At 41.1% G+C, this 26785-nt stretch overlaps 1 protein-coding gene across 1 annotated transcript in view; it reads right to left on the minus strand.

Annotated features, from left to right (window-relative positions):
* The window catches only part of LOC113012853 (ephrin type-B receptor 2-like), an 81636-nt gene that overhangs the window by 34988 nt on the left and 19863 nt on the right, over positions 1 to 26785 (minus strand). The window contains exons 2-4 of the mRNA XM_026153243.2: positions 20423 to 20487; positions 16617 to 17301; positions 3233 to 3388 (exon numbers count right to left, since the gene is read on the minus strand). Coding sequence (XP_026009028.2) covers positions 3233 to 3388; positions 16617 to 17301; positions 20423 to 20487 — 906 coding nt within the window. The remainder of the gene's footprint in view (positions 1 to 3232; positions 3389 to 16616; positions 17302 to 20422; positions 20488 to 26785) is intronic.

Consider the following 26785-nt stretch of genomic DNA (forward strand, 5'->3'; position numbering starts at 1 on the left):
ATCTACTACTTGTACATTACATTCCTAATTCTAATGACATATTTTAAAGGTATAGTGTGTAAAATCTCACCACTGGATGTGAGTAGATTGCAGATTGTAGTCAATTGAATTCAGTTTTCTTACTCCTCCCAATTCAAGTGCAAAATCCTAGCTATTGTGGCTGGTGCAGGAAAAACACATTTATGATCACATTTAGTGGCCAGCTGCTTTGCATTTCCCCATAATAGTCACAGCCAGTTGGCATGTCTCTACTACTCTTTGTGTATAAAAACATTTCTGTACACACTATATATTAACATGATTGAAGAATATTTGGCCAAAGATCTGAAATAAGAAATTATTTGATTTTTTTTTTCATTTTGTCTTCGTACCCTCATCCCTAACTGTTCATAGTAGATGGCTGCCCACACACACAAATATCAAATGGTCATATATAGTTTCAGAGAGTTATTTGTGATCTTCATATTAAAAACAACGTATGTGGCTGATCTCTAGCTACATACATATGGACTATTTCCATCTCAACCACTATATTCAAGATAGCAGGGCAACATGTCAGCTTCTAAAATCAGGCATCCCTTCCTCTTTTTTAATAATTAATTACTTCTAAATTAATGAGAAGATGTAATTACACACAACTCAATGTATACATAGAGCAGCTTTAATTTGTCAAATAATCTAGTGTAGGTTATGAATAATCATTTTTTCGCAACTTTGTTCACATGGAACAGCTTCATTTCATTTTTCCTCTTCTGTTTCCTCTCATCCCAGCTGGAGTCAGTCTCAGTTGTCACACGGCTCGAGGCCGGGTACACCCTGGCCAAAACTGATATCAAAGTCGGGGCTGTATCAAGACACGAGGACTAAACCCCAATTCAACCAGACCCAGAACTGATCCTGAATTAAAACAGGACTACAACAGTTCAAAATCAGGACTACTGAGGAATTAACCAAGACAGAACCAGAATCAGAACTAGATGATAGTAGCACTAAAAATCATCATATACCTGCACTACACTTGTTTTTTTAATTCTACCAAAGTCCACTATTTAGATTGAGAAAAGTGTATATAATTATTTAGCAAACAAGCCTGCATAAATGTAGAATTTGAAAAATAGCAAACCAAAAAAGAAACACAAGGTACAAGCAGTGTTGGGGAGTAACGGAATACATGTACCGCCGTTACGTATTTAAAATACAAAATATGAGTAACTGTATTCCGTTACAGGTACCGTTTAAAAAGGTGGTATTTAGAATACAGTTACTTTGTTGAAATAAATGGATTACACGGCGGTACTTTCCTGTTTCATATTGTGGCGGGTCAGGACTGTTTCGGTTTTGTTTGACAGTAGTTCCAGGCGGCAGCGTTGCAGTTGCCATGGTTACAGGGTGACGCTCTCGCTCTGCGTGTTTCCTGGGTGAGAGAGCGCCTTTTTGTTGTTGTTGTTGTTGTGCTAAGCTAATAAGCATAATGCAGAATGTAGCATCATGGGCAGTGTAGCCCGTGCTGCAGGGAGAATGGACTGCCATACTCGTTATGTGTCTGTGAGTGCGAGGTGGGAGAAAACGGGAACTGGAAGCATGTAAATATAATAATAACCACTGCAGCCAAGAAGAGTGCCTGACGAGCCTAGTTGTAAGTACGCTATTAAAACTCTGTACGCTTTGTTTGTGTTTTCCGAAACAATAAGTTCCGTTGGAGCAGCCTGTCAACGCCTCTCTCTGTCTCTCGCAAGCAGAGTTGACCCACACAACAAAGTAAAGCTATTTTTCGCCTAGGAGCCCGACACGAACCCGTATTATTCAGAGGTCCCTTTACTACGGTTCGGAGCCGCGGACCTTCAGTAACAGTAATAAATCACACAGCAATAGTACATTCACGTAGTTGTGAAATGCATGATAATATGTTAAGTAATCCAAAGTATTCAGAATACGTTACTCTCATTGAGTAATGTAACGGAATACGTTACAGAATACATTTTAGGGCATGTATTCTATATTCTGTAATGGAATACATTTTAAAAGTAACCTTCCCAACACTGGGTACAAGATACATGAGCACCTATGATACGGTGATACTTTTGGTAAACAAGAGTAAAGAGAGAAACTATCTGTATTTCTTAATTGCAAATGGCACCAAATTGTATTCAAACTGAGCCACACTTATGGAGCTCCACGATTCTCTTCCTGGTGTTTTGGTTGACATCTTGATGTTCCCATGTCACAGAAACAGGCTCTGTGTTTTGCCTTATATGCATCCACAGGTGTGCCACCAATTTACTCACATGGGCTCTACTAACCTATCAGAAGCTTCTTCAGTTCAGAATGGAATCGTCTGGAGTTTTCTTATTAATTAACAATAAACTTAGTGTACATGTACTCCTAATTTTGATCAAAGTGATAAAAAATAGACAGCTCTGTCTCTCTTTATTCTGACATTTAACTAATTCAAAAGATGTTTCAATATTTATCTAAAACAAAAGTTTACTTTAAATTGATGTTGTACAGTAAAAATGTTTTCTCCTTAAAGTGTATGTAAATATCTGGTTACAAATGTGAATATCCTGCTGTGTACTGAAATCCCTCTTGGTTTGCATAGAAATATACTGAACAACATACAAAGCACAATATATAAAATAACATTTACCTGAGTTTTTTCTTTGAAAGAAGCCTCTAATGTCCATTCTTATATTTCAGTACATAACTGAAACCGATTTAGTCGGGGAGGGTAAGAACTGAAAATATGAAATAAACACACGTAAGCTAAGACTCTCTAAAAAAATAGCATTTGTTCGGCTTTTCATTTCACCATTTGTTGATTCACTTGAACAGCAAGTAACGTAATATTGGTCAAGTGATCAGTTTGATATCAATCTTTCGTGATACACCGTCATATTTACATTATTTGTACGGTACGAATGATTTGCTTTGGTACCTGGTCAAACTTAAGCTCTCCTTAGTATGGCTGGCTCCGTTTCTCCAACAGCACACTCACAGGTAGCAGCTGCCCCGCCCTCTCGCTCAGTCTTAGTGCCTGAGCTCGGATCATACCAATATCAGGGGGGATTCACGCACAGTCGTAAATTCCCACAGTGTGCACTATGCGCTTCGAATATTGCTTGCACTTTTTGTTTTATACAAATTATACTCCAAAAGACCCCGGGCTTCTGACAAAAAGACCCGGGCTTAAGCCCAGTAAGCCACCCCCACGCTCCGCCCCTGGTATACATACTGGTACAAGGCATCTGTGGAGGGTCAGATTCAGTGCGATAGTAGCCATTGCGACAGACACAGTTAGTTGCTCCCTCGCTGGTGGTCCGGCTGTTAATGGGACACTGTAAACATTTGTGGTCTCCCTGAGCAGCCTTGAAGAAGCCTGTAACACATGCTGTGAGGGGAAACACATAGTGGTTAAATACATTTAAAAATGTGCAGAGAAAGGAAAGAAGAAACAATTAGGAACAAAATGAATACCATACAAGTACAGTATAATTTCTTATGAGCCACAACTACAGATTAAGATAGTTTGTCTGAGCTATTTCCAACGACTTTGCTCAGAAAGTAAATGTTTTATCATTATAGCCCGCATGGTGGCATCTAATAAATGGACTGAAATGACTATAGACTCCACCACTGTAATAAAAAGGAAAACATTTTAAGCCTGAAAAGCAAATTCTCTTTCATTTGAGAAAAAAAAGTAAGCTAAGAATTTCTTACCCATAAAAAAGTTATCCAAAAATGAACGACTATTTATATGTGCGAAACTGTTAATCACATTCGATTTTATCTAGCACACAATCTCAGTCTCGGTTTTCCTCCACAAAGGAGGAAAACATACCAGCATGCTTAGTTGTATGCATCAACTGTTACAACATGTTACAATCAATAAAAAAAGAAGAGAAAAATACAAAGACTGGAAGTAAAACAAAATATGAAAACAAGAGAAAGGCTCTTAGAAAATAAACTAAAAGGAGAGTAATGGAAAACTACTAAAGACAAAGAGAAGGGGGGCTTGTGTCATGGTAGGTATTTTTGGTTGATTTTCTCCAGACATTTAAGATTGTATTTTTTAGCCTCTGTGTTTCCTCCAGCCCCTTAAACTTATGGACAAAGGATGTAAGCAAAATGAATATACAGTGAACCCTTGAACACTGAATAAAACAAAAATGCTGCATAAAAGCAATAAACACAAGCTTCAACAAGAATCACAAAAATATATTCAAAGAATATGTCAAATAACCCAAACCCCTGACTTACAAGAACCTTTCCAACTCAGGAAATCTAAACTCCACTTTAAGTTTTCAGTGTTCAATTTTACATCTCATTCTTCACAGATATAAACAAATCAGTTTGTTTTACTGTCACGGGCAAGCCATATGTGAATTATTAAGGACCCAAGATGCGGCAGCTCTGGTGCAAGTGAGTTTATTAATCAAATGTAGATACAAACAGAGATGGCAAGGGTGAGCATGAAACTAAGAAAACCTAAACTGGGAAAAACTAACAGAAACTAACCAGAAACAGAGATGCAGGTAGTCACAGGGAAATACACAGAATGATGGAGCGGAATAACGCAGACGAACCAGCAACTAACAGAGGTAGACATGAGGTTTAAATACACAGAAGGATAACAAGGGAATGAGACACAAAAGGAGTGCACAGCTGGGAGTAATCAGACATGATGAGACAGGGGGAAAGTAAACTGAACACACTGAGATCAGACACGGACCTTCAAAGTAAGACAGGAAACACATACACACGCAAGGACACAGACTCAGAGACGCGGGCGAACACAGAGACTAGGGATGGCTATCGTTTAGGCTTTATCTGATACCAGTACCAAACCGGTACTTTTGAAACGGTGCCGGTACTTAAACGGTGCTCGAACCGGTGCTTAAAGAATCAAGAACACAAACTTTGTCCAAAAACCTCTCATGTTCAGCTGTTTTTTGTAAAAAGGGTTATCCCCTGCAGCTATAGGGCATATATGGTATCACTCTTGGCTGGAAGCAGTGCTTAAACAATGGAAAAAAACACCAACTTTGTCCAAAAACCTCTCATGTTTAACTGTTTTCCACTTTTTCTTTGGTCATTTTAGCCTTTTTGGCCAGGGAGAAGGGAGTATCTGCCATTAAACAAGAAGACAGCCGCATGTAGCTATGATGATATTTGCTAGTTCACTTTACATGCATTAATGTAATAACGTGGTTAGCCTACTCAACGTAAATTACACACGAACAACATTAAGCTACTCACACAGAGAAGAACGGCTGCTGCTGCCATCATCATCCGTCATCATTTCTGCTACACTGGCAGGGCTAGGGGCCAGGACTCTCCTCTTCGGGTTCTTGGGGGATGATGCTAACTCTGGGTCCGATAACAGGCAACCCACCCGCAGTAGATGTGCTCGGTGTGAGGTCTCGCAGCAAGCTATCAAATACGGTGCATTTCTCGGCTTTTAAAAAAACGCTATGCGTCGCCAGGTGTTTCATCAGATTCGAGGTGTTACCTCCTTTGCACAGTATCACCTTAAAGCACTTGTTGCAGGCTGCTGAGTTTGCATCTTTTGCTGTGAAGTACAGCCAGACTTTGACCGCTTCGCTTTGGGCATTTTTAATCTGTAGCTCTGCTCTAAAAGAACGTACGTACCTGGGCCCGCCTATACTCGCAAAGGTAAAATGATTGGCTAGAATCCAAAGTGTATGGCATCTCAGGAAAAAAAAGCACCGAAATGAAGCACCGAAATGTTTGCTGCTTTTCGATCTGGTTACTACCGTTTATGTCATACCGGTACCCATCCCTAACAGAGACCTTACTACACAAAAGGGGATACACAGGCAAGGATGACATCAAACAGAGGGAACACAACTAAACCCAGGGAAACCAAAACACAACAGTCATAATACATAAAACTATCAAAAGTAAAAGTACAAAAACCAAAAACACTGGGTCACCGACTCAGGACCATGACAGTTATAGCAGTCCTTTTCCTGCAATCGAGTCAACAAAATAGGTTTACCTCAAACTCAAAAGATCAAGAGGGTCTTTGTTTTCCTCTTTTAGTTGGCTTTTTTATTGGTCTTTACTCACAAGACCGTCAGTCCTTCTACAGGGAGTGCAGAATTATTGGGCAAGTTGTATTTTTGAGGAACAATTTTATTATTGAACAACAACCATGTTCTCAATGAACCCAAAAAACTCATTAATATCAAAGCTGAATGTTTTTGGAATAGACTAGAATAGAATAGAATGCCTTTATTGTCACTATACAGTTGTACAATGAGATACAGAGCATCTCCTACTCAGTGTAAACATGCTGGGGGGGGGGGTACAGTTCTGCAGCGCTATGTACATATGGACAGTATTAACATATATATATATATATAATGTACAATATACAAGACGTAAGTAATATGTAATAAATAGTGTTATGTATATACAGTTGAGTTATTGCACATAGAATTGGTATTGCACAGTGGTGGTCCATAGAGGAAGTGGGAAGTGGGGGGGGCTGTGTTATCTGTGCATGTGTCAATTCAGGGTGGTTATCGCTTTGGGGAAGAAACTGTTTTTGAGTCTGTGGGTTTTTTGTGTTGATGCACCTGTAGCGCTTCCCTGAGGGAAGCAGGCTGAACATGTTGAAGCCAGGGTGGGAGCTGTCCTTGATAATGTTTGCTGCTCTGGTGAGGCAGCGGGAGGAATAAATGTCCATCAGGGAGGGGAGAGGGCAGCCGATGATCTTTTGTGCTGTCTTGACCACACTCTGAAGCCTCACTCTATCTGCTTTGGTGCAGCTGCCGTACCATACAGTGATGCAGTAGGTTAGCAGGCTCTCAATGGACGAGCGGTAGAAGGTCAGCAGCAGGTTGGAGTTCAGCTTGTACTTCCTGAGGACTCTCAGGAAGTGCAGCCGCTGTTGGGCCTTCTTGATGACCGCTGAGATGTTTCCTGTCCAGGAGATGTCAGCAGAGATGAGGACACCAAGGAACCGGAAAGTGTGGACCCTCTCCACACACTCCCCGTTGATGTAGAGGGGGGCCAAGTCGGTGCTGTGTCTCCTGAAGTCAACAATGAGCTCTTTGGTTTTCTTAGTGTTCAGTGCCAGGTTGTTTTCTGAACACCAGGCTGCCAGCTTCAGGACTTCCTCTCTGTACTCTGCCTCGTCTCCCTTCGAGATGAGTCCGACTACCGTGGTGTCATCAGCAAACTTGATGATGAGAGTGTTGTTGTGGGTCGAACTGCAGTCGTGGGTGTAGAGAGAATACAAGAGGGGGCTCAGCACACAGCCCTGTGGGGAGCCAGTGCTCAGTGTGCGAGTGGAAGAGAGATGACGGCCGAGTCTTACAGTCTGGGGCCGGTTTGTGAGGAAATCCTTTTTCCGGGCACATGTGAGAGGAGGGAGGCCAAGAGTGACCAGTTTGGTGATGAGGATGTCCGGGATTATTGTATTAAAGGCTGAGCTGTAGTCCACAAAGAGCATTCGGACGTAGCTTTGCCGCTGCTCTAGGTGACTCAGCACAGCGTGGAGGGCTGTGGCGATGGCGTCTTCTGTGGATCTGTTTGCACGGTATGCAAACTGGTGGGGGTCGAATTCTGGGGAGAGGTAATCCTTGATGTGCTGAAGGACTAGTCTCTCAAAGCACAGGGCGGTAATCATTCAGGCTGGAGATGTGAGAGATGGAGATGTGAGACTTCTTCGGCACTGGGATGATTGTGGCTGATTTTAGACAGGATGGGATGGCTGCCTGATCCAGTGAGAGGTTGAAGAGTCTGGTGAAGATGAGGGTGAGCTGGTGTGCGCATGCTCTTAGTACCTTGCCAGGTACTCCATCTGGACCGGCCGCCTTCCTGGGGTTCACTGCTAGGAGGACACGTCTGACCTCGTGCTCTGTTACAGTGAGTGGAGCGGTGCAGGAACCAGGTGAGGATGAGGATGGGAGCAGGGCTGAAGCAGATGAGTGTTGCTGTTGTGGTGTTTCAAAGCGGGCGAAGAAGCTGTTTATTTCCTCTGCCAGTTGCCCACTCGGGTTTTCTGTTTTTGCAGTGCTGCCTCTGTGGTTGATGATGTCTTACATTCCCTGCCACACCTCTTGTGTGTTGTTGCTGGACAGGTGGGACTCGATGTTCCTTTTGTGGTCTGACTTGGCTTTTTTAATCCCCCTTTTCAGGTCAGCTCGAGCAGCCCTGTACAGAGCTCTGTCACCTGACCTGAAGGCGGCATCACGGGCTTTGAGGAGTGAGCGGACCTCGCTGGTCATCCAGGGTTTTTGATTTGGGAAAACCCGAATGCTTTTGTCCACTGTCACATTTGCAGTACAGAACTTGATGTAGTCCAGTACTGATCCTGTGAATGTTTCTAGGTCCTGGTGTTCAAATATGTCCCAGTCTGTCTCTGTGAAGCAGTCCTGTAGTTTGGAGAGAGCATTTTCCGGCCAGGTTGTAACAGTCTTTGTGGTGGGTTGTAATTCCAGGTCATCCGTTTTTTGCACGAGGGATCTGGCGTTGGAGAGATAGAGGCTCGGCAGGGGTGGCTTGTGTGGTTTGTTTTTTAGCCTTAGCATAATGCCGGACCTACGGCCCCGCTTTTGCTTCCTCTCCCTCCGTCTGCGCCTCCGCCTAGTCCCGATAACAATCCACGGGGAGCCTGGTGGTCTCGCTATGTGATCTGGGATGTTGTGCGTGTGAAGAAAGTCCAGTGAAACGGATGTTTGATGCTGGTCACCGATGTCTATGAGGCTCTGGCGGATGTAGCAAACTTTGAAAGTAGAGCCGATAATGCAGAAAAAAATAAGAAAGACATACAAACTAAGCAAACTAAACAAAAAAAAGGAGTACTGAGACGGAGAGCCGTAAGCCGCTGCAACAGTGTGTGCCGCCATATTGCCAAAGTAGTTTTTAGTTTGTTTTTAGTTTTAGCTATTTTAGGGGGATATCTGTGTGTTCAGGTGACTATTACTGTGCATAATTATTAGGCAACTTAACAAAAAACAAATATATACCCATTTCAATTATTTATTTTTACCAGTGAAACCAATATAACATCTCCACATTCACAAATATACATTTCTGACATTCAAAAACAAAACAAAAACAAATCAGCGACCAATATAGCCACCTTTCTTTGCAAGGACACTCAAAAGCCTGCCATCCATGGATTCTGTCAGTGTTTTGATCTGTTCACCATCAACATTGCGTGCAGCAGCAACCACAGCCTCCCAGACACTGTTCAGAGAGGTGTACTGTTTTCCCTCCTTGTAAATCTCACATTTGATGATGGACCGCAGGTTCTCAATGGGGTTCAGATCAGGTGAACAAGGTGGCCATGTCATTAGTTTTTCTTCTTTTATACCCTTTCTTGCCAGCCACGCTGTGGAGTACTTGGACGCGTGTGATGGAGCATTGTCCTGCATGAAAATCATGTTTTTCTTGAAGGATGCAGACTTCTTCCTGTATCACTGCTTGAAGAAGGTGTCTTCCAGAAACTGGCAGTAGGACTGGGAGTTGAGCTTGACTCCATCCTCAACCCAAAAAGGCCCCACAAGCTCATCTTTGATGATACCAGCCCAAACCAGTACTCCATCTCCACCTTGCTGGCGTCTGAGTCGGACTGGAGCTCTCTGCCCTTTACCAATCCAGCCACGGGCCCATCCATCTGGCCCATCAAGACTCACTCTCATTTCATCAGTCCATAAAACCTTAGAAAAACCAGTCTTGAGATATTTCTTGGCCCAGTCTTGACGTTTCAGCTTGTGTGTCTTGTTCAGTGGTGGTCGTCTTTCAGCCTTTCTTACCTTGGCCATGTCTCTGAGTATTGCACACCTTGTGCTTTTGGGCACTCCAGTGATGTTGCAGCTCTGAAATATGGCCAAACTGGTGGCAAGTGGCATCTTGGCAGCTGCACGCTTGACTTTTCTCAGTTCATGGGCAGTTATTTTGCGCCTTGGTTTTTCCACACGCTTCTTGCGACCCTGTTGACTATTTTGAATGAAACGCTTGATTGTTCGATGATCACGCTTCAGAAGCATTGCAATTTTGAGACTGCTGCATCCCTCTGCAAGATATCTCACTATTTTTGACTTTTCTGAGCCTGTCAAGTCCTTCTTTTGACCCATTTTGCCAAAGGAAAGGACGTTGCCTAATAATTATGCACACCTGATATAGGGTGTTGATGTCATTAGACCACACCCCTTCTCATTACAGAGATGCACATCACCTAATATGCTTAATTGGTGGTAGGCTTTCGAGCCTATACAGCTTGGAGTAAGACAACATGCATGAAGAGGATGATGTGGACAAAATACTCATTTGCCTAATAATTCTGAACTCTCACTCCCGTCACTCCAGTGAATTTCCAGAATCTCCAGCTGGTACTGCCGGTTCCATAAACAAGTAAAGGAAGATGACAGTAGGAGTACTGAGATTCCAGAGTGTTGGACGAAGTCAGTTGCAAGAGCAATAGTAATGCCACCATCTGTTTCCTGCAAAGGGTTTGAACAACCTCTTTGCCATTTCTGATACACAACTCGCACATCTTCTAGGTTGCTGGCTTTAAAAAAAGGTTTTATGAGTGTTTCTTGATGTGTGTGTGTGTGTGTGTGTGTGTGTGTGTGTGTGTGTGTGTGTGTGTGTGTGTGTGTGTGTGTGTGTGTGTGTGTGTGTGTGTCTGTCTGTCTTTTCAGGGCATGCCTAAATGTGGAACACTCCAGCTGTCACATGTGGGAAAGCCAGACCCTATCAGACCCAAGAAAAACTGAAACCTAAGGACGACATGACATCAACGAACTGAGTAAATTAATATTTATGGTCGTGGTCCACATTACCATACAGTATGCCTCAAAGCCAAACTAATGGATTCTGAAATAGTAATTCCTTCATCCAGGTCTGAATATTTTCAGACTAATTATTTATTTGAAAAATATTTCTGCATTTGAAATAAAGTTACTGCTGCATAAATATTTTACTCGAGGACAAGATTTATTTATCTCAAAAAGGAATTAAATAATTCTCCAAACCATTTCTCATGATGCTGGATTTTACTGGAGGTATTTTTGTAGAACACAGACACTGTAAAGGAAAACTCATAAGATGAAAAATATATGTACAGTATACAAATCGAATCATTTACAGTGATACATTTCAAGCCTGTGAAGTCAACTTTAGTCAGCTCTGAATTCACTAAACTCCAACGTACTCCTCCTTAAACTAACTAAATTCAAAAGATTTTTCTTGCATTTCTGTTTGTGTACTACAAATGTAACCTTTTCCTCAAATTGTCAAACGAATGTCTAAACTAGAGACAGCCCAACAGATTGAGCTAAGTGGAAAGTACAAAACGTGCTGAAATGTGTGTGTGTATGGTTGGGAGAACCAGTAAAAAAGGATAGTTGTCACTTTAATTCTGAATGAAAAAAGCTGGATTATGTATTGTATTGTTTCCCATACTTGTGCTCAGGTGTTTATTCCATAGTAGGAGGGAAGGTTTGTTTACCAGTTTCCATCGTCCTTTTATTGCAGAAATAGGGAGAGACGACAATAGATTTGCCATTTAGAGACATTTCTAACAGTCTGCTAAATGGTAAGTTGAGAGGTACTTTTCTACTCAATTTTGAGCACTCAAAATGCTTTCTCACCACAAGTCTCACTCATCCAATCACACTGTGATGATTCGCTCAGGTGTTTGCTCTCTGTCAGCTACGTCTCTCTTCTGATATGAAAGGGTTTTTTGTCAGTCCCTTCCCCTGAAAGACATTCATACAGATCTTTGATCTATATGCAAGCACGTCTATCTAACATTCACATCGAGAGCAACTGAGGATACTTTGACACAAGGACAACGGATCGATTCACCAGCCTTCCAGTTGGTAGACATCCATCCCTTTTTTATGACTGTAACATCTGTAACATTTCTATAATAATTAAAACTGAAGGCTACGACCAAGCAAATAGTAAGCAAATCTAAAGGTTTTTCAATCACAGAGTGTTCTTAGTTTTTAACACATTGCTTCTGCATTTTGGCTTAGGTTTTGTTAAATAAATAATGATACTCTGAAATCACACTTTTGACCTAAACAGACCCCCCCCCCCCCCCCCACACACACACACACTTATACACAGCATAATACAGCTGTACTTACACCTAACCTGTAAAATAGCAATTCTGTACATTAATATTAGCCTGTAAATTTGCAATTTTTATACATATATCAACATATACACCTTTATATTGCATACTCTGCATATATTATCACTGTGATAGTGTTGCAAGTTTACACCCACATATAAGCTACAAGATCTACAAAGCACTGTTTTACTATTTTATTTATTATTACTTTCTTTTAGTCGTGTGAAGGGAACCTGCAAAGTAAGAATTTAATTGTGCTGTGTAACCACTTGTGTTTTGCGGTGTACATGACAATAAACTTCTTGAATCTTCAATCAATACATTGTGGCTGCAGCTCTGAGGCAACATGTTTACTTTTGTTGGATCCCAACCGGGCCTTCCCAATATATAAAGGTTCTTTTCTGTTTAAAAAGTACTAATCTCTGATTAGGCTATGCAGAGCTTGGATGGAGCCATGGAGGAGACTTGCCTAGCTCCAACTGCTACTCCACCTTGCAGATGTTGATCCTGCTTCCTCTGAAGGCGTGCTTGTCAGAATGGCATTCTGCTCAAATCTCCTCTCAGTCACACCCATTATTACCAGCTCTCCTCTAAATCTTTATTAACTGGGTAAAATTTAGTGGTCTGAAAAAGTGGGCCCAAGGATCCGTTCATTTTAAGGTTAGAGTAACCTGTAAGGATTCTTTGAGTGATATGCATGTCTTTACCATTACTGTTTCATAAACAGTAATGGTAAAAGCAAAAGCAAAGCAAATAATATTGATCACAAAATCAAATCGATTGAATTCTACTTATCTCTTTGACCTGCGTTGAGTTAATGCTGATTTTAATAATGATCTTGAGAGGAGAGAGACTAATGAAAGAAAAGGCACACCCTGGCCTGAAGATGCACTTATCTCTGTGTTCTGTGTTGATATACTCCAACAAGCATCCCCTGGAAATTCAAATCCTCTTGAATCTAATGAGCAGAGAAAAAGTCCACAGTTTGGCAGTGGTTGATCCTTCTGGTATCTCTGCTTAAACTTCCAACTGTAAAATCTTAGATCCAATTATCTGTAGTGCTCGTCTCGCAGGAGACAAAGCAATGAACAACTTATCTCTTCTGCACAAAACTTTTATACTTGGTATACCTGGTCCTCATCTTTCCCCTCCCTCATCACATCTTCTTGTCTTTGTTGTACATAATTTCACTACATATGAACATTAAATCAAATATGAATATACTTTCTGTCATGTCTTTAGTTTAGTTTATGCTATTTTACTTCAACAGGATTTATCGTTGTCTCAATCACATGAATATCCACTCTAATATGATTTCTTTTCAACTCGGTTACACACAAATATTTTTTCTCGCTTTTTCTCTTTACAGAAATAAAAGACTGACAAACACAACTCTGTGTTTGTCAGTCCTGGTATTCTCAATTTTCCTTCTTACACACTCTCACAGCCTCCAAGGCCATCTTTGCACAAATAAGTCACTCCATATGGAATCTCAGTGAGAGACGTGTTAGTAGAATCATTTCATAGTTTTTATTTTCTTATTTGTTATATTGGTTAAACTTATACCTGATTACATTCTGATTGTTATTAAGAATTAAAAAAGATTAACTATTAGCAAAATCACTTATAAATTATGATTCTGTGTTTAACAATTACAACATACTTAATACCACTTCTCTCATATAGGTAAACTCTATTTTTAGCACTCTGTATCACTTTTAACATATAAGACTCGATATTAAACCCTTTTACGCTTTTACTTTCTCTCTGATGTAATGAGAGGTAAACCAGGGGAACTTTAATCTCTTTTAGTCCCACCTCTCTTGACACCCCCTCCTCTGTCCTATTCAGCTCGGCAGGGCACTGTCTGCATTGCACACAATGAACGTTGTAGAAAAGAGCAGAACACAAGACGTACACCCTAGATGTCTTCTTCGGCGTCAATGATGTTGTTAACCCATTAACGCTTATAACCAGTTCCCACCAACAGGTTTTTGCTTATTTTTAAACTGCCATAACTCTTGAACAGTTTGCACAATCTGAAGAATTCTAAATTTCCGAAAACAGCAACTCTGCTCTCTTCAGTGATATTAAAGTTATTATTGGAGTCAGTCATCTCAAGCACAGTGTCACAGCAGTGAAGGCAACGGTTGAGAGCAAGTGAGTAAGTACGACAGAGTTATGCTAAAATGGCAATGTTTTCATGTGTTTTGCCATGCTTTTTCTATATTTTTATTGTCATGGTCACGTCAGTCAGACCAGTGACTAACTCAACAAGTCAAGACACTGGCTCGGATTGTGGCCTAACTGGTGGCAATCATGTGTCAGGAGCAGGCAATGGTGCATCACTGACAGTTGGACTAGCTGCAGGACCAGTCCAAGCACCAGACAAGGATGTTGAAGAGTCTGGTTGCTAGGGCTGGTTTCTCACTGGCATTACTGCCAGGATCGGAGGGAGCAGTGGAAGATGTCGGTCTGATGAGGAGGTGTGTGCATGGGGACATACACAAATATCCCACAGTACTGCTAAAGATTAAATACAGGTGCACACAGAGTCAAGATGGTGGTTAGGTCACATCTGACGCATCCCTTCATTCTGGGAACAGATTGGCTGGAATGTGCAGATGTGTTCACAACCCACAGGAAGGTGGAGTGTTTGTACTACAGTCAGGTAACGTGAGGTTGTCTGAAGCTGACTCTGGGGAGGAGGAGACAGCATCTTCTCGGGAGGCCCCGCCTACTCCAATAATTTACTCCACATAGCGCTGACCAACCTGCATTTTGTGTTGATTAGAGGCAGACTGTATCGAGTGAGTTGTGAAACTTGCATGGAAGAGAAATGCAGCCAGCTGTTGGTCACAAAGAGCTGCAGAGAAATTATTTTCAAGATAGCTTATCATAACCTCATGGCAGGGAAATATGACAAAACTCTGGAACAGCTCATGGCCCATTTTTATTGGCCAGGCATCAGGGAGAATGTGGGAACCAGGCGGCTATCCCAGAAGTGCCTTTGGAAAATACCTTGCATGGAGGTCTCATCTGAGCATATTGGCATTGGATTTCATTGAGCCACTTCACCGGAATGCACGAGAATATCAATTCAATTCAATTCAATTTTATTTATATCACTTTGTATTAGTGGTGAATTATGCAGTGTAATATCCTGAAGCAGTGCCACTGTGCACCATTTCCACAAAGACTGACCAGGGCACTTTGTCCTAGTCTGAGGCAACATAGGCAGCTTCTAATGATTTAATGGACTTGTAATTTTTTCTTCCAATTCTAATAAAGGTATTCTTTCTTTATTTTTCTTATGTGAACAGCAATATATTATTTTCTGCCACATTACTACATTTCCTGCTTCCTAAAGAGGCCACTATTTTTTAAGTAAATTGCCTACTCCCTTTAGAAAATAATAATGAAATCTTATTCTTTACATAAGGATTTATTTAACTTCCCATTCCTAATTAGTGGTGTCACTTTCTTTGTCAGAGAGAAAGACACTGGTGCATGACCACTGATACTAATAGAATGAATCTGTGATGAATGTCTGACGGTCTGGGATATCGATCATAATGGGGCTACAAACTAAAAGTCTACGCAAGAATAGTAGTGTACAGGTGAAAAAAAGTTTTAATCCTTACGAGTGGGGTGATGTGAACACTAAGCATTGGATAAACGAAAATCCTTCATGTACTGTTTAAGAATTTCTGTAGAAGTAGTGTAGTGTAAATATTCTAATCTCAGATTATTGGGCAGTTCAAGCACATTCAGAGTTCAGGTGGGGAACTGTGTAGTTTACATTATCTTACACAGTGTTGCCCTGGTGACAATCTGTTGTACAGCTAAAATAAAGTACCTTTTGTCTGTATATATACATTTGATTACAGAATGAATGAAAAACGTTGCACTTAAGTTACTTTAAGCCGGTTCATTTCAAGATGCACTAACATCATCACTATGCATATAAAACTATTTGTTTATTCTTGCTGCTCTTCATCTGTGAACAGAGCCAGGGTGGGCATGATGGGCTCAACATTATATCACAATATTTCAAGAAAAATTGTGATAGTGACTTCAGTTTGTTTCGTTATTTTCTTCTTCTTTTTTGTTATATTTGTTGCTCCTCCTGACATTATGGAGCACAACTAGCAAGTTCGACCAAGTTGAGCCATTGGTTTACGTTTGGGTTGCAGATCAGCATCTCGTCCTTCGTAGCTGGAGGAGATGCAACTGCATTTTTTATCTCATGTGTGTGAAACACTCATCTTTCCACCTTTAGCAAGAACAGTTTTCATATTTTGCAAAGTATTGTGATTTGCTGGAGCTGTTTGAAGTAGCTAAATTTTAGATGCTAAAAACACAACGATGTAGTAATTTGACATTTGATGTAAAATTTACATTGGTGTTACTGCAAGCGATATGATAGGGCACAGCCATAGAACAGTCTAGTGAGGCACATCTCATAAGAACTCATTCACACATTCCTTCTTACCTTTGCAGACTGTACCATTCGCCACAGCCTCGTATCCAGCTTTACACATACAGCGACCAATAGGTACCATCCACTCCCCATCCCCATTACAGTACAGCTTGATGGGTACATCCACCTCCTCCCCATTAGGAACACACACTCCTCTGGCTGCCACAAGAGAGGTGCTCTCTGCTCCTGACAGTGTCTCAGGGAAAACCGCTCCATTCTGGATTATATGGGGACATTTCCTGTAGAAGACTCGGACAGCAATGAGTGACATGCAGGCACCGTAATCCTGGAAAGCAAGATAGAAGCCATTGTGGGAAACAGGTCCAAAGCTTCGAACTTCACTGTTGATCTTCATGATGCGGCCACCGAGATCGACCTGAGAGAAGCTCTCGTCAGCTGCAATAGTGTCCACTTTCACCCATGGGTTTTCCATCCAGGGTGGGTATAATTTAGTGGCCTTATCCAAGTCAGATTCAAAAAAATAGAGGTTGAAGGTCTCCTTGCAGGAGCCAGGGACATTGGGTATGGAACTACAGTCCCGTACTGAAAATTTCATCTGGACATGGATACGCTGAGCACCACGGCGACGGATGTATTTGGTCCGGACCCAGTTGTTTTGGCTGCTATTAAAGATATTGCACACCTGGTATGTTCGGATGGTGTTCATATTTTCATCGTATCCACTAACTTCTTCCCACTAGAAGAGAGCCAAGAAACAGAGCTACTGATAAAGTGACAAACATGGAAACACTAAAACATTGAAGGCAACTTGGAACAATCCAAAAGCAGAAGAAGCTAGTGGAGTCAGCCAGTACTGCTGATACCAACACAGATACTTTTAACCCACAAAGGCAGCTTATAGAGGGGAGAGCAGTCACTTACAAGTCACTCATCAGAAGTTTGCAACCCATGTTAATCACCACTAAATCCCTGTGATTTTTATTTTCCATAATAAGTAGTTAATAGAGTAAAACACACTTTTGTGCTTTTCGTATATTTTGAAACTGGGATTTTTGGAGATCTGGAAATCAAATGCCCCATCTCTATGGCACATTGGGTCAACTTCTATTGTTTAAGTTTGGTTAAATAACATAGATGTGACAGTCAGCAGATAAAGGTTCAGATATTTTTCACAGGGCATGTTTGAGATATATTTTTTCATTTGCAGAAAAAAATTAATTATTAAACGCAATTGAGTATCAGCTACATACTGAGTTTGGAGGACAGAAACAAAGTATTGATCCAGCCATGTTAGCATTGATCCGATACCAATACCAGCATGCTATCAATATTTGGATGTAGCAAGCAAGGTGACGTAAATTAACTTAAATTATTGACTTAAAAAACTGACTTAAATTCTACAACTTTTAAAGCTTGGTTTGGAATTTTTTGGACAGTGAAACAGTATTCCCCCCCTTCCTGATCTCATACTTTTCATATTCTTCACACTTAAAACTTTCATGTCATCAAACATCAAATATATTTAATAAAGATGCAGTTTTAAAGATTGTGCAGTAATGATGGTATCACTGGATACCAGCACAAGAATATTAATCTACTTTACTGATAAACATGAAGTATTACTTCTACACAGTGTGCTGAACTTGATTCTTCAGAAAGCTGATTCTGGACCAATGGCATATGTTTGACCTCCAGTTTAAAGTATAAAATTAAAAAAAGGTTAGACCCACGTAAGTGGGCTACCATGTGCATATTTTCCAGGTGCTGTCATTTAATGGTGTTTTTTGTTTATTTTCATGACTGTTTACATTGTAGATTCTCACAGAAGGCATCAAAACTATGAATGAACACAAAACTATGAATAAACATATGAAATTATTTAGTAAACAAAAAAGTGTGAAACAACTCAAAACATGTGTTATATTTTAGATTCTTCCAAACAGCCCCTTTGGCTTTGATTCCTGCTTTGCACACTCTTGGCATTTTCTCCATGAGCTTCATGAGGTTGTCACCTGAAGTGGTTTTCCAACAGTCTTGAAGGAGTTCCCAGAGATGCTGAGCACTTGTTGGTCCTTTTGTCTTGACCATAAAGGCCTGATTCACACAATCTGCTCTGAACAGCTGATGTAGAGATGTGTCTGCTACTGGAATCTGAGGTGCTGTGAACTTGTGATTTCTGAGGCTGGTGACTCGGATGAATGTATCCTCAGCAGCAGAGGTGACTCTTGGTCTTCCTTTCCTGGGGTGGTCCTCATGTAAGACAGTTTCGGTGTAGCACTTCTAGTGAGAAGAAATGCAGTTTTTGCGACAGCACTTGGGGACACAATCAAAGTTTTAGCAGTTTTCTGGACTGACTGACCTTCAGTTCTTGAAGTAATGATGGACTGGTGTTTCTCTTTAGCAGTGTTGGGGAGTAATGGAATACATGTACCGCCGTTACGTATTTAAAATACAAAATATGAGTAACTGTATTCCGTTACAGTTACCGTTTAAAAAGGTGGTATTTAGAATACAGTTACTTTGTTGAAATAAATGGATTACACTGCGGTACTTTCCTGTTTCATATTGTGGCGGGTCAGGACTGTTTGGGTTTTGTTTGACAGCTACGTTCTGTTGTTCCAGGCGGCAGCGTTACGGTTGCCATGGTTACAGGGCGACGCTCTCTCTCTCTCTCTCTGCGACTGTGTGCTTCCTGGGTGAGAGAGCGCCTTTTCGTTGTTGTTGTTGTTGTGCTAAGCTAACAGGCAGAATGCTACAAGCATAGCTCTAAAGAATGTAGCATCATGGGCAGTGTAGTCCGTGCTGCAGGGAGAATGGACTGCCATACACGTTATGGGTCTGTGAGCGCGAGGAGGGGAGAAAAAGGGCAGTGGAAAGGTACGAGTTGTCATCGAGGAAAAACGGGAGCTGGAAGCATGTAAATATAATAATAACCACTTCAGCCAAGAAGAGTGCCTGACGAGCCCAGTTGTAAGTAAGCTATTAAAACTTGACTGTACACCGTGTTCGTGTTTTCCTCCGAAACAATAAGTTCCGTTGGAGCAGCCTTTCAACGCCTCTCTCTGTCTCTCGCAATAAAAGTTGACCCACACAACAAAGTAAAGCTATTTTTCGGCTAGGAGCCGACAGGGACCCCGCCGTATTAGTCAGAGGTCCCTTTACTACAGTTCGGAGTCGCGGACCTTCAGTAATAGTAATAAATCACAGCAATAGTACATTCACGTTGTTGTAAAAAGCATGATAATATAGTGAGTAATCCAAAGTATTCAGAATACGTTACTGTCATTGAGTAACGTAACGGAATACGTTACAGAATAAATTTTGGGGCATGTATTCTGTATTCTGTAATGGAATACATTTTAAAAGTAACCTTCCCAACACTGCTCTTTAGTTAGCTGATTGGTTCTTGCCATAATATGAATTCTAACAGTTGTCAAATAGGGCTGTCAGCTGTGTACCAATCTGACTGCTGCACAACACAACTGATGGTCCCAACCCCATTAAGAAGGCAATAAATGAACCCTGACAGGCACACCTGTGAAGTGAAACCATTCAGGTGACTACAGCATGAAGCTCACTGAGAGAAGGCCGAGGGTATGCAGTGCTGTCAACAAAGCAAAGGGCGGCTACTTTGAGGAATCTGTGATATAAAACACATTTAGAGTTATTTACCAGTTTTTCTTTGCTACATAATTTTATATATCTTGCTTCATATATTTGATGTCTTCAGTTTGCCTCCACATTGTAGAAAGTAGTAAAAATAAAGAAAAACCATTAAATGACAAGGTGTGTCCAAACTTTTGACTGCTTATCTACACTGTGTACATTGTTCCTAGTGTGTTGATTTTTCTACTCACCCCTTGAGATGGGTAGGTGGTCCAGCCCAGTTCTGCTGTTGCTGTTGTTGAATCCATTAGTACCTCTGGAGATAATCAAAAACCAAAAAGCCTGGCGTTAGAATTAGAATTAAGTTACACTGCAATAAAATACTGTGTGTGTTGAGCTCTGTTCACACTGGAAATGATTTGCAGTGATGTAGTGAGCAACATTCAGTGACTTCAAATGACAAACAGTAAAATAACTGAAGTGGATGGCCTACGAGATAAAGAACCACCAGTGAGACACAGAGCACTAATGACTGATATATATTCTGGTAGTTAATGCATCAGAGGTTTAAACCAGAGCCTGGAATGTCACCTAGTGATCAGACGTTAGCTTTAGACCAGTGTGAAACAACCAAAGTACTTCCAAAGTACTTTCCCTGTGTTCCACATTACTCATTTTGTTCCTCTTGTCTCCGTGTTCCATGTATCCGCTCTGTCTCCCAAGTCAGTCATGCCCCCATGTCAGTTTCTCCCACAATCTCAGTATTAAGCTCGTGTGTCTTCGTCCTCCGTATTTGTCTTGCTTACTGTTTCATTTTTATCATCCCGTGTCCTGTGTTAGTGTTACAGTTTTGCTTCCTCCCTGTCTTGTTATGTCAGATTAGGTCCAGTTGTGTTTCTCTCCTGTCCTCCCTCGTTACTGTTTGTGTATATATTGTATTAGTTTCCCTTTGTTTGTTGTTGGATCATCTGTTTGTCATACGTCAAGCTCAGTTATCCCACATTTAACTGTCTTTGTCCATATTTATGTTTTATGTCTCAGCTCATCACGTTTTCAGGTTTTAGTTGTTTTACCATTTTTTTAGGTTAGTCTTTATTTCCCTTTTGTTTTCTTTTCTTTGCACTGTGTTTAGCCGTCAATAATGTAATAAGGAGCATTATAATAAAATGCCAGAGGATCGAAAGAATAACACAAAAGGTACATGGACTATTATAAACAAACAAACCAAAGCTAATTACCCAGACTTTTTCAGAGAAAAAATATGGTTATTACAAATAGGAATGAAGTGGTTAACAGATAATGATAACAGGTAATGATTTCGTTGTCAGTGTGGGTCCAAAACTGGCAAAGGAAATTAAAAAAATACCCTGCTTGAGGAGAACAGTGTGGGTGAGGACTGTGACCAGAAAATCCTAATTCAATCCAACTGGAAGTTGTAGAAGAAAGTTAATAATTATTTATTATTAACTAGAAATAGTTAATAAATGTAAAAACAAATTTCAACAGATAGCGATGACCAGTGTTGGGCAAGTTACTTTGAAAAAGTAATTAATTATAGTTACTAGTTACTTCTTCAAAAAAGTAACTGAGTAAGTAACTGAGTTACACGATTCCAAAAGTAATTAATTACTTGAAAAGTAACTGTTGCATTACTTTAAAAAAATATTTAACCCTCTGGGGGTCCAGGGTATAATTGTCTATAGACAGATGTATGTGTATGTGTTTGTATGCATGACCATTTTGGTTACAAAATTGTAGTTAAATTTAGGGACAGGACCCGATAAGCCACTGCTTCTTCCTTTGATACACCTTCTGTTTTTGCTTCATGGATCCATTTGCTGGAAATTTCTTATGCTTTCCATTTCCTGTGTTTGTTTTGTTGAAATTTTAATTGTTCGAAAGAAAAGAAAAAGAAAGAAAAGAAGAATAAGTCTTGTATTTGTCCAGCGTCAGATTAAAATGTAAGCACCCAGTGTTGCATTCAAATGTCCCATTTTCTGGCTGCTCGCTTTCTATTAGTATCAATAGTGATTAATGAGGAGTTGGGAAGAAGCGGCAAGCCAGGTGTCACAGCCGCCGCTAAATAGGAAGAATAGACGCCATGAGCGCTGACCTGCAACCAATTCCCACAGACTCAGCCAAGAAGGGTGGAGAAGAGTAAAAGCCCCTTTTCCGTTAGTAGAGCATCGGATCGACTCGCCACAACTCAACTCAGATCAACAGGTTTTCCATTATAATGGAGTACGACCTAATATGTGTGGTCGTCTTTATAGCAAAGTGACGAGCATCCTGTTACGTAATTAGTATGTGACTAGGGATGGGTACCGGTACCCGGTGCCATTATGGCATAAACGGTAGTAACCAGACCGAAAAGCAGCACACATTTCAGTGCTTTATTTCTGTGCTTTTTTTCCTGAGATGTCATACACTTTGGATTCCAGCCAATCATTTTACCTTTGCGAGCATAGTAGGCGGGTCCAGGTACGTACGTTCTTTTAGAGCAGAGCTACAGATTAAAAATGCCCAAAGCGAAGGGGTCAAAGTCTGGCTGTACTTCACAGCAAAAGATGCAAACTCAGCAGCCTGCAACAAGTGCTTTAAGGTGATACTGTGCTATACACCTGGCGACGTATAGCATTTTGTCAAAAGCTGAGAAATGCGCTGTATTTGATAGCTTGATGTGAGACCTCACACCGGGCAAATCTACTGCGGGTGGGTTGCCTGTTATCTGAGGCGTTAGCATCATTCCCCAAAAACCCAAAGAGTAGAGTCCTGGCCCCTAGCCCTGCCAGTGTAGCAGAAATGATGACGGATGATGATGGCAGCAGCAGCAGAGAAAAGATTAGACTACATCCATAGTGGCTCTTTGAATTTGCCATTGTATCTCCTGCTTGAATCAAATTGTCTCAGTCTGACAGCCTCTTTTATAACTTGCAAACCTTCTTTCAAAATTAGAGAGAAAGAAGTCACAATTTAACATGTCTGTTAATTGTGAAGAGCAGTGCTGCAATAGAGCATTTAAATACAGGCTAGCATGGGCTGGAGCTACTGATGGGAGATGGAGATAGACAGGGGAAATGGGGACATCATGGGCTTGTGAGGGTGGGGGTGCATTAGTATATGTTGCCCTCATTTCGTGACTAGACACTCACTATGGCAGCTCAGTCTCAGCAGCTTGAATGCAACTAAGTGACTACAATATGCTGGAACTACTGCATATTCAATCTAGTTACATCCTGTTTAAATTAGAACGAATTGTTTTCTCTGAGATGTATAATCTCTGTGAATTACTCTTATTAATGGCAAATTTTTGTTTTACTAAACCCTTGTTTTGATGCACCTTCTTAACATTTATTGTAGAAGGCACTGTCTTTCTGTACAATAATGGCTCTCTGCCTTTCCACTGTCTCCATCTGTCATTGCAATCCTGCAATACATATATAGAGAGATCTCTTGTTCTGCCTCTGCTTCATGAATCAGTGAAAAGTAGGGCAAAGAGGAGGAGAGAGTGGGCCAACTAAGGCCAGCAAAAATAATCCTTGTAGGCTTCACAACGCTCTACATGTCATGCTGGATTAAACCCACAGGGATACCTCAATAAAATTCACTAAAATTCACTTTGCTCCCAGCACTGCCTGCCATGCTGCTTACCAGCTTTCATACTCATCTGTCCTCATATCCAAATTCCTAATTTCTGGGAAATATATATATATATATATATATATATATATATATTAGGGGTGCAACGATATTCGTATCGATATTGAACCGTTCGATACAGTGCTTTCGGTTCGGTACGCATATGTATCCAACAATACAAAATTTGTAATTTATTTAATCAACTTTCCTTCTGACGATGCTGTCTGTGTTGAGCGCTCAGTGAATCTGCGTTCGACTACTCCGCCTAGGTTACACTGTCGAGCGCTAGTGATGTGCGGATCGATCCTGAAATATTGATTCCTCCGATACCAGTCATTTATGTTCTAGAATCGATTCTCACATTAAAATATCGATATTTTTAGTAATTTAGGGTAAATTTGTAGTTTATCATTAACAGCAACACAGTGGAAAGAAACTATAACATTCGGATTGTCTACATTCAAAGGAACTACTTCCTCTTCCGCCTTTCATAGTCATGTGCGAAATACGGCTGTATAAATGTCTCACAGCCCCTTGGCGCGCACACTCACAACAATGGCTGAGCGTAATTGTGCGGACGTATTTTACCTCCACTAACAGCTGAGACGTGGTTTGCGATACATGTGGCAAAAAAGTGCTCCAACAGTGAGGTGTTGTGGCCGTACTTTCCCAACCTTGAGACCTCAGAATTAGGGAGACATTCAAAAGGGCTGTTTGGGGGGGGGGGGGGGGGGGGTGATAAATACATTTTACAGTGTTTATTTATCGGATAAAATACGTTAAATGTCACCGTTATTATTAGCCGGCCCGGAAACAGCGGGGGTGTCCAAATTCAGAGGCTGCTTCCACCTGAGGACCCGGCCTTCGCGGTCTAAAGAAAGCCGGGTATACGTCACAGGCTCCCTCGGTGGAGTGAAACTCAGCCGTCTGCTCCTTGCTATCTAAAATATAACCGGGCGCTGGCGTAAACTCTCGACCGTCTCACACTTTCTTTAATTAGTTTTCTGTTTGACGTTTACTCAGCTGTGTGAAAACCCCGGAGGAACCCACCCGAGGGATTAATAAAGTTAAATTTAATTTGATCTAATCTAATAACTTTAATCTCAGCCAAACCGATTTCCTCACGAACAAATAAAACACTGAAAAAGACAAACAATAACATTTTTAAGTTATCAAAGTGACTTATATATCATGTTTAACCCGAGTAGTGAAAGCCTGCGGGGGTTTGAAAACGATGTGTCGATTGGCTCAGATATTTGAAGTTTACACAGCTACTTTCTCACCTGAAAACATGTTAAAAGTTGTTTTTTTTTTTGCGACCCAGAAAGAGAAATAAGAGTAATATTAAAACTAAGCAGCTGCCGCCATTGTTGGAAACTGGAATTGGCTGGGCCGCGCTATGAATTCTGCGATATGGTTTTTCAATTTTGTTGTCCAGGTGGAAATTCGGGAGAATGGTGGCTCCGGGATTCTCCCGGAAAAATCGCGAGGGTTGGCATGTTTGGTTGTGGCAACATCACTAACCTTGTCAAACACCTCAGAGTAAATCATATCACAGAATATGACGAGCATATGTTGAGGCAAACTGAAGAGGAGGACAGGGACAGATGCTGCTAGGGCGAGACAGACGTCTCTCACGGAGTCCTTTAGTGCTGCAGGCAGGCAAGGTGTTCAAATAGCGCACAACTTCAGTTTTTTTATTTCTATATGATGAACTCTGCATTATTAAGTGATAAGAACAAGTAATCTGATGTTCTGTAATCATTATGACGCTATAATTTGAGATACAATAAATAAAATACGTTTTTTTTGTATAAAGTATCGTATCGGATCAGTATCGTTGATACCACCCTGAAAATTACTTGGTATCGGATCGGAAAGGAAATCAGTGGTATCGCACATCACTATCGAGCGCACATCCACTGAGCGCTCAACAAAGACAGCATCGTCAGAAGGAAGAGCGCAGGGCAAGCTAGCGAGACAGAAGTTAAGCTCTCCTTGCAACATGGCAAATTGAACCTCCCCCACCCTCATTCAGATCTGGCGTTTGGAATTATTTTGGTTTTCATGTGATGTATGACCCTGAAGGTAAGCGCGTCATGGACTAAAGTAAAACAGTATGTTGGATGTGCCACGCAATGCTCAATTACATGGGTGGGAGCTAGTGTGTTAGCGCAGTTAGCTCGTTAACGTGTTGGCCGTCTAGCCCCATGCACGGGACGATCAGGGGTAGCTCGTTAACGGAGATTTGCCGTGTTGTGGCGTTAAGGTCATTTCAACGAGATTAACCTGAAAGCACTAGTGGGAACACAACGAATATGACTGCACATTTATATCATCCTAGTGCAAAAACAACAAGCATGCATGCTACAAACTTTAGCCGAGTCATTTAGACAGCCATTAGCACATGATTCTCCTTATGGGGACCTGATATGTTTAATATGCTGCTGAGAATATAGGCCAGAAGAAGCGTATAGTATAGCTTTTATTTTGGAAAGAGCCATTTCTCTGTAATAAACTCTCTTTTCCAAAGATGCATGATTCCTCAATCAGATACAGGGCTCGCAATATCGCTAGCCCGACGTCCAGGGGCTAGCGATTTTCCAGTCGGGCTACCAAAATCTATCTCTGCCCTGCCCGTCGGGCTATTGTAAGAAGGAAAAATATATGTCAATGCTTTTGCATTCTTTCAGAAATGTAGCTGGGTAATTATGTCATTGGCATCGGTGAGCCACTGTCAATATGTGACATATTGAAATCTCATTTGAATTTGCGCTTGTTTTTTTGCTTTCACTTTGCAATCGCTCGGACAGCACTGATTGGTGAGTGATGATAATTTGCGCACCAATTCCTCTGACATCGTCTTATTAATCGTTAGCTTACTACACAAACATGACAAGTTAAATCTCCCGCAGCAAGCTTAAATATGTGAGAGAATCGCTGAGCGTTATGTGAGTGCGTGTGTAAAAGCAGCA

The sequence above is a fragment of the Astatotilapia calliptera genome, chromosome 20, assembly GCF_964374335.1.
Source record: "Astatotilapia calliptera chromosome 20, fAstCal68.1, whole genome shotgun sequence".
NCBI classification, from domain to species: Eukaryota; Metazoa; Chordata; class Actinopteri; order Cichliformes; family Cichlidae; genus Astatotilapia; species Astatotilapia calliptera.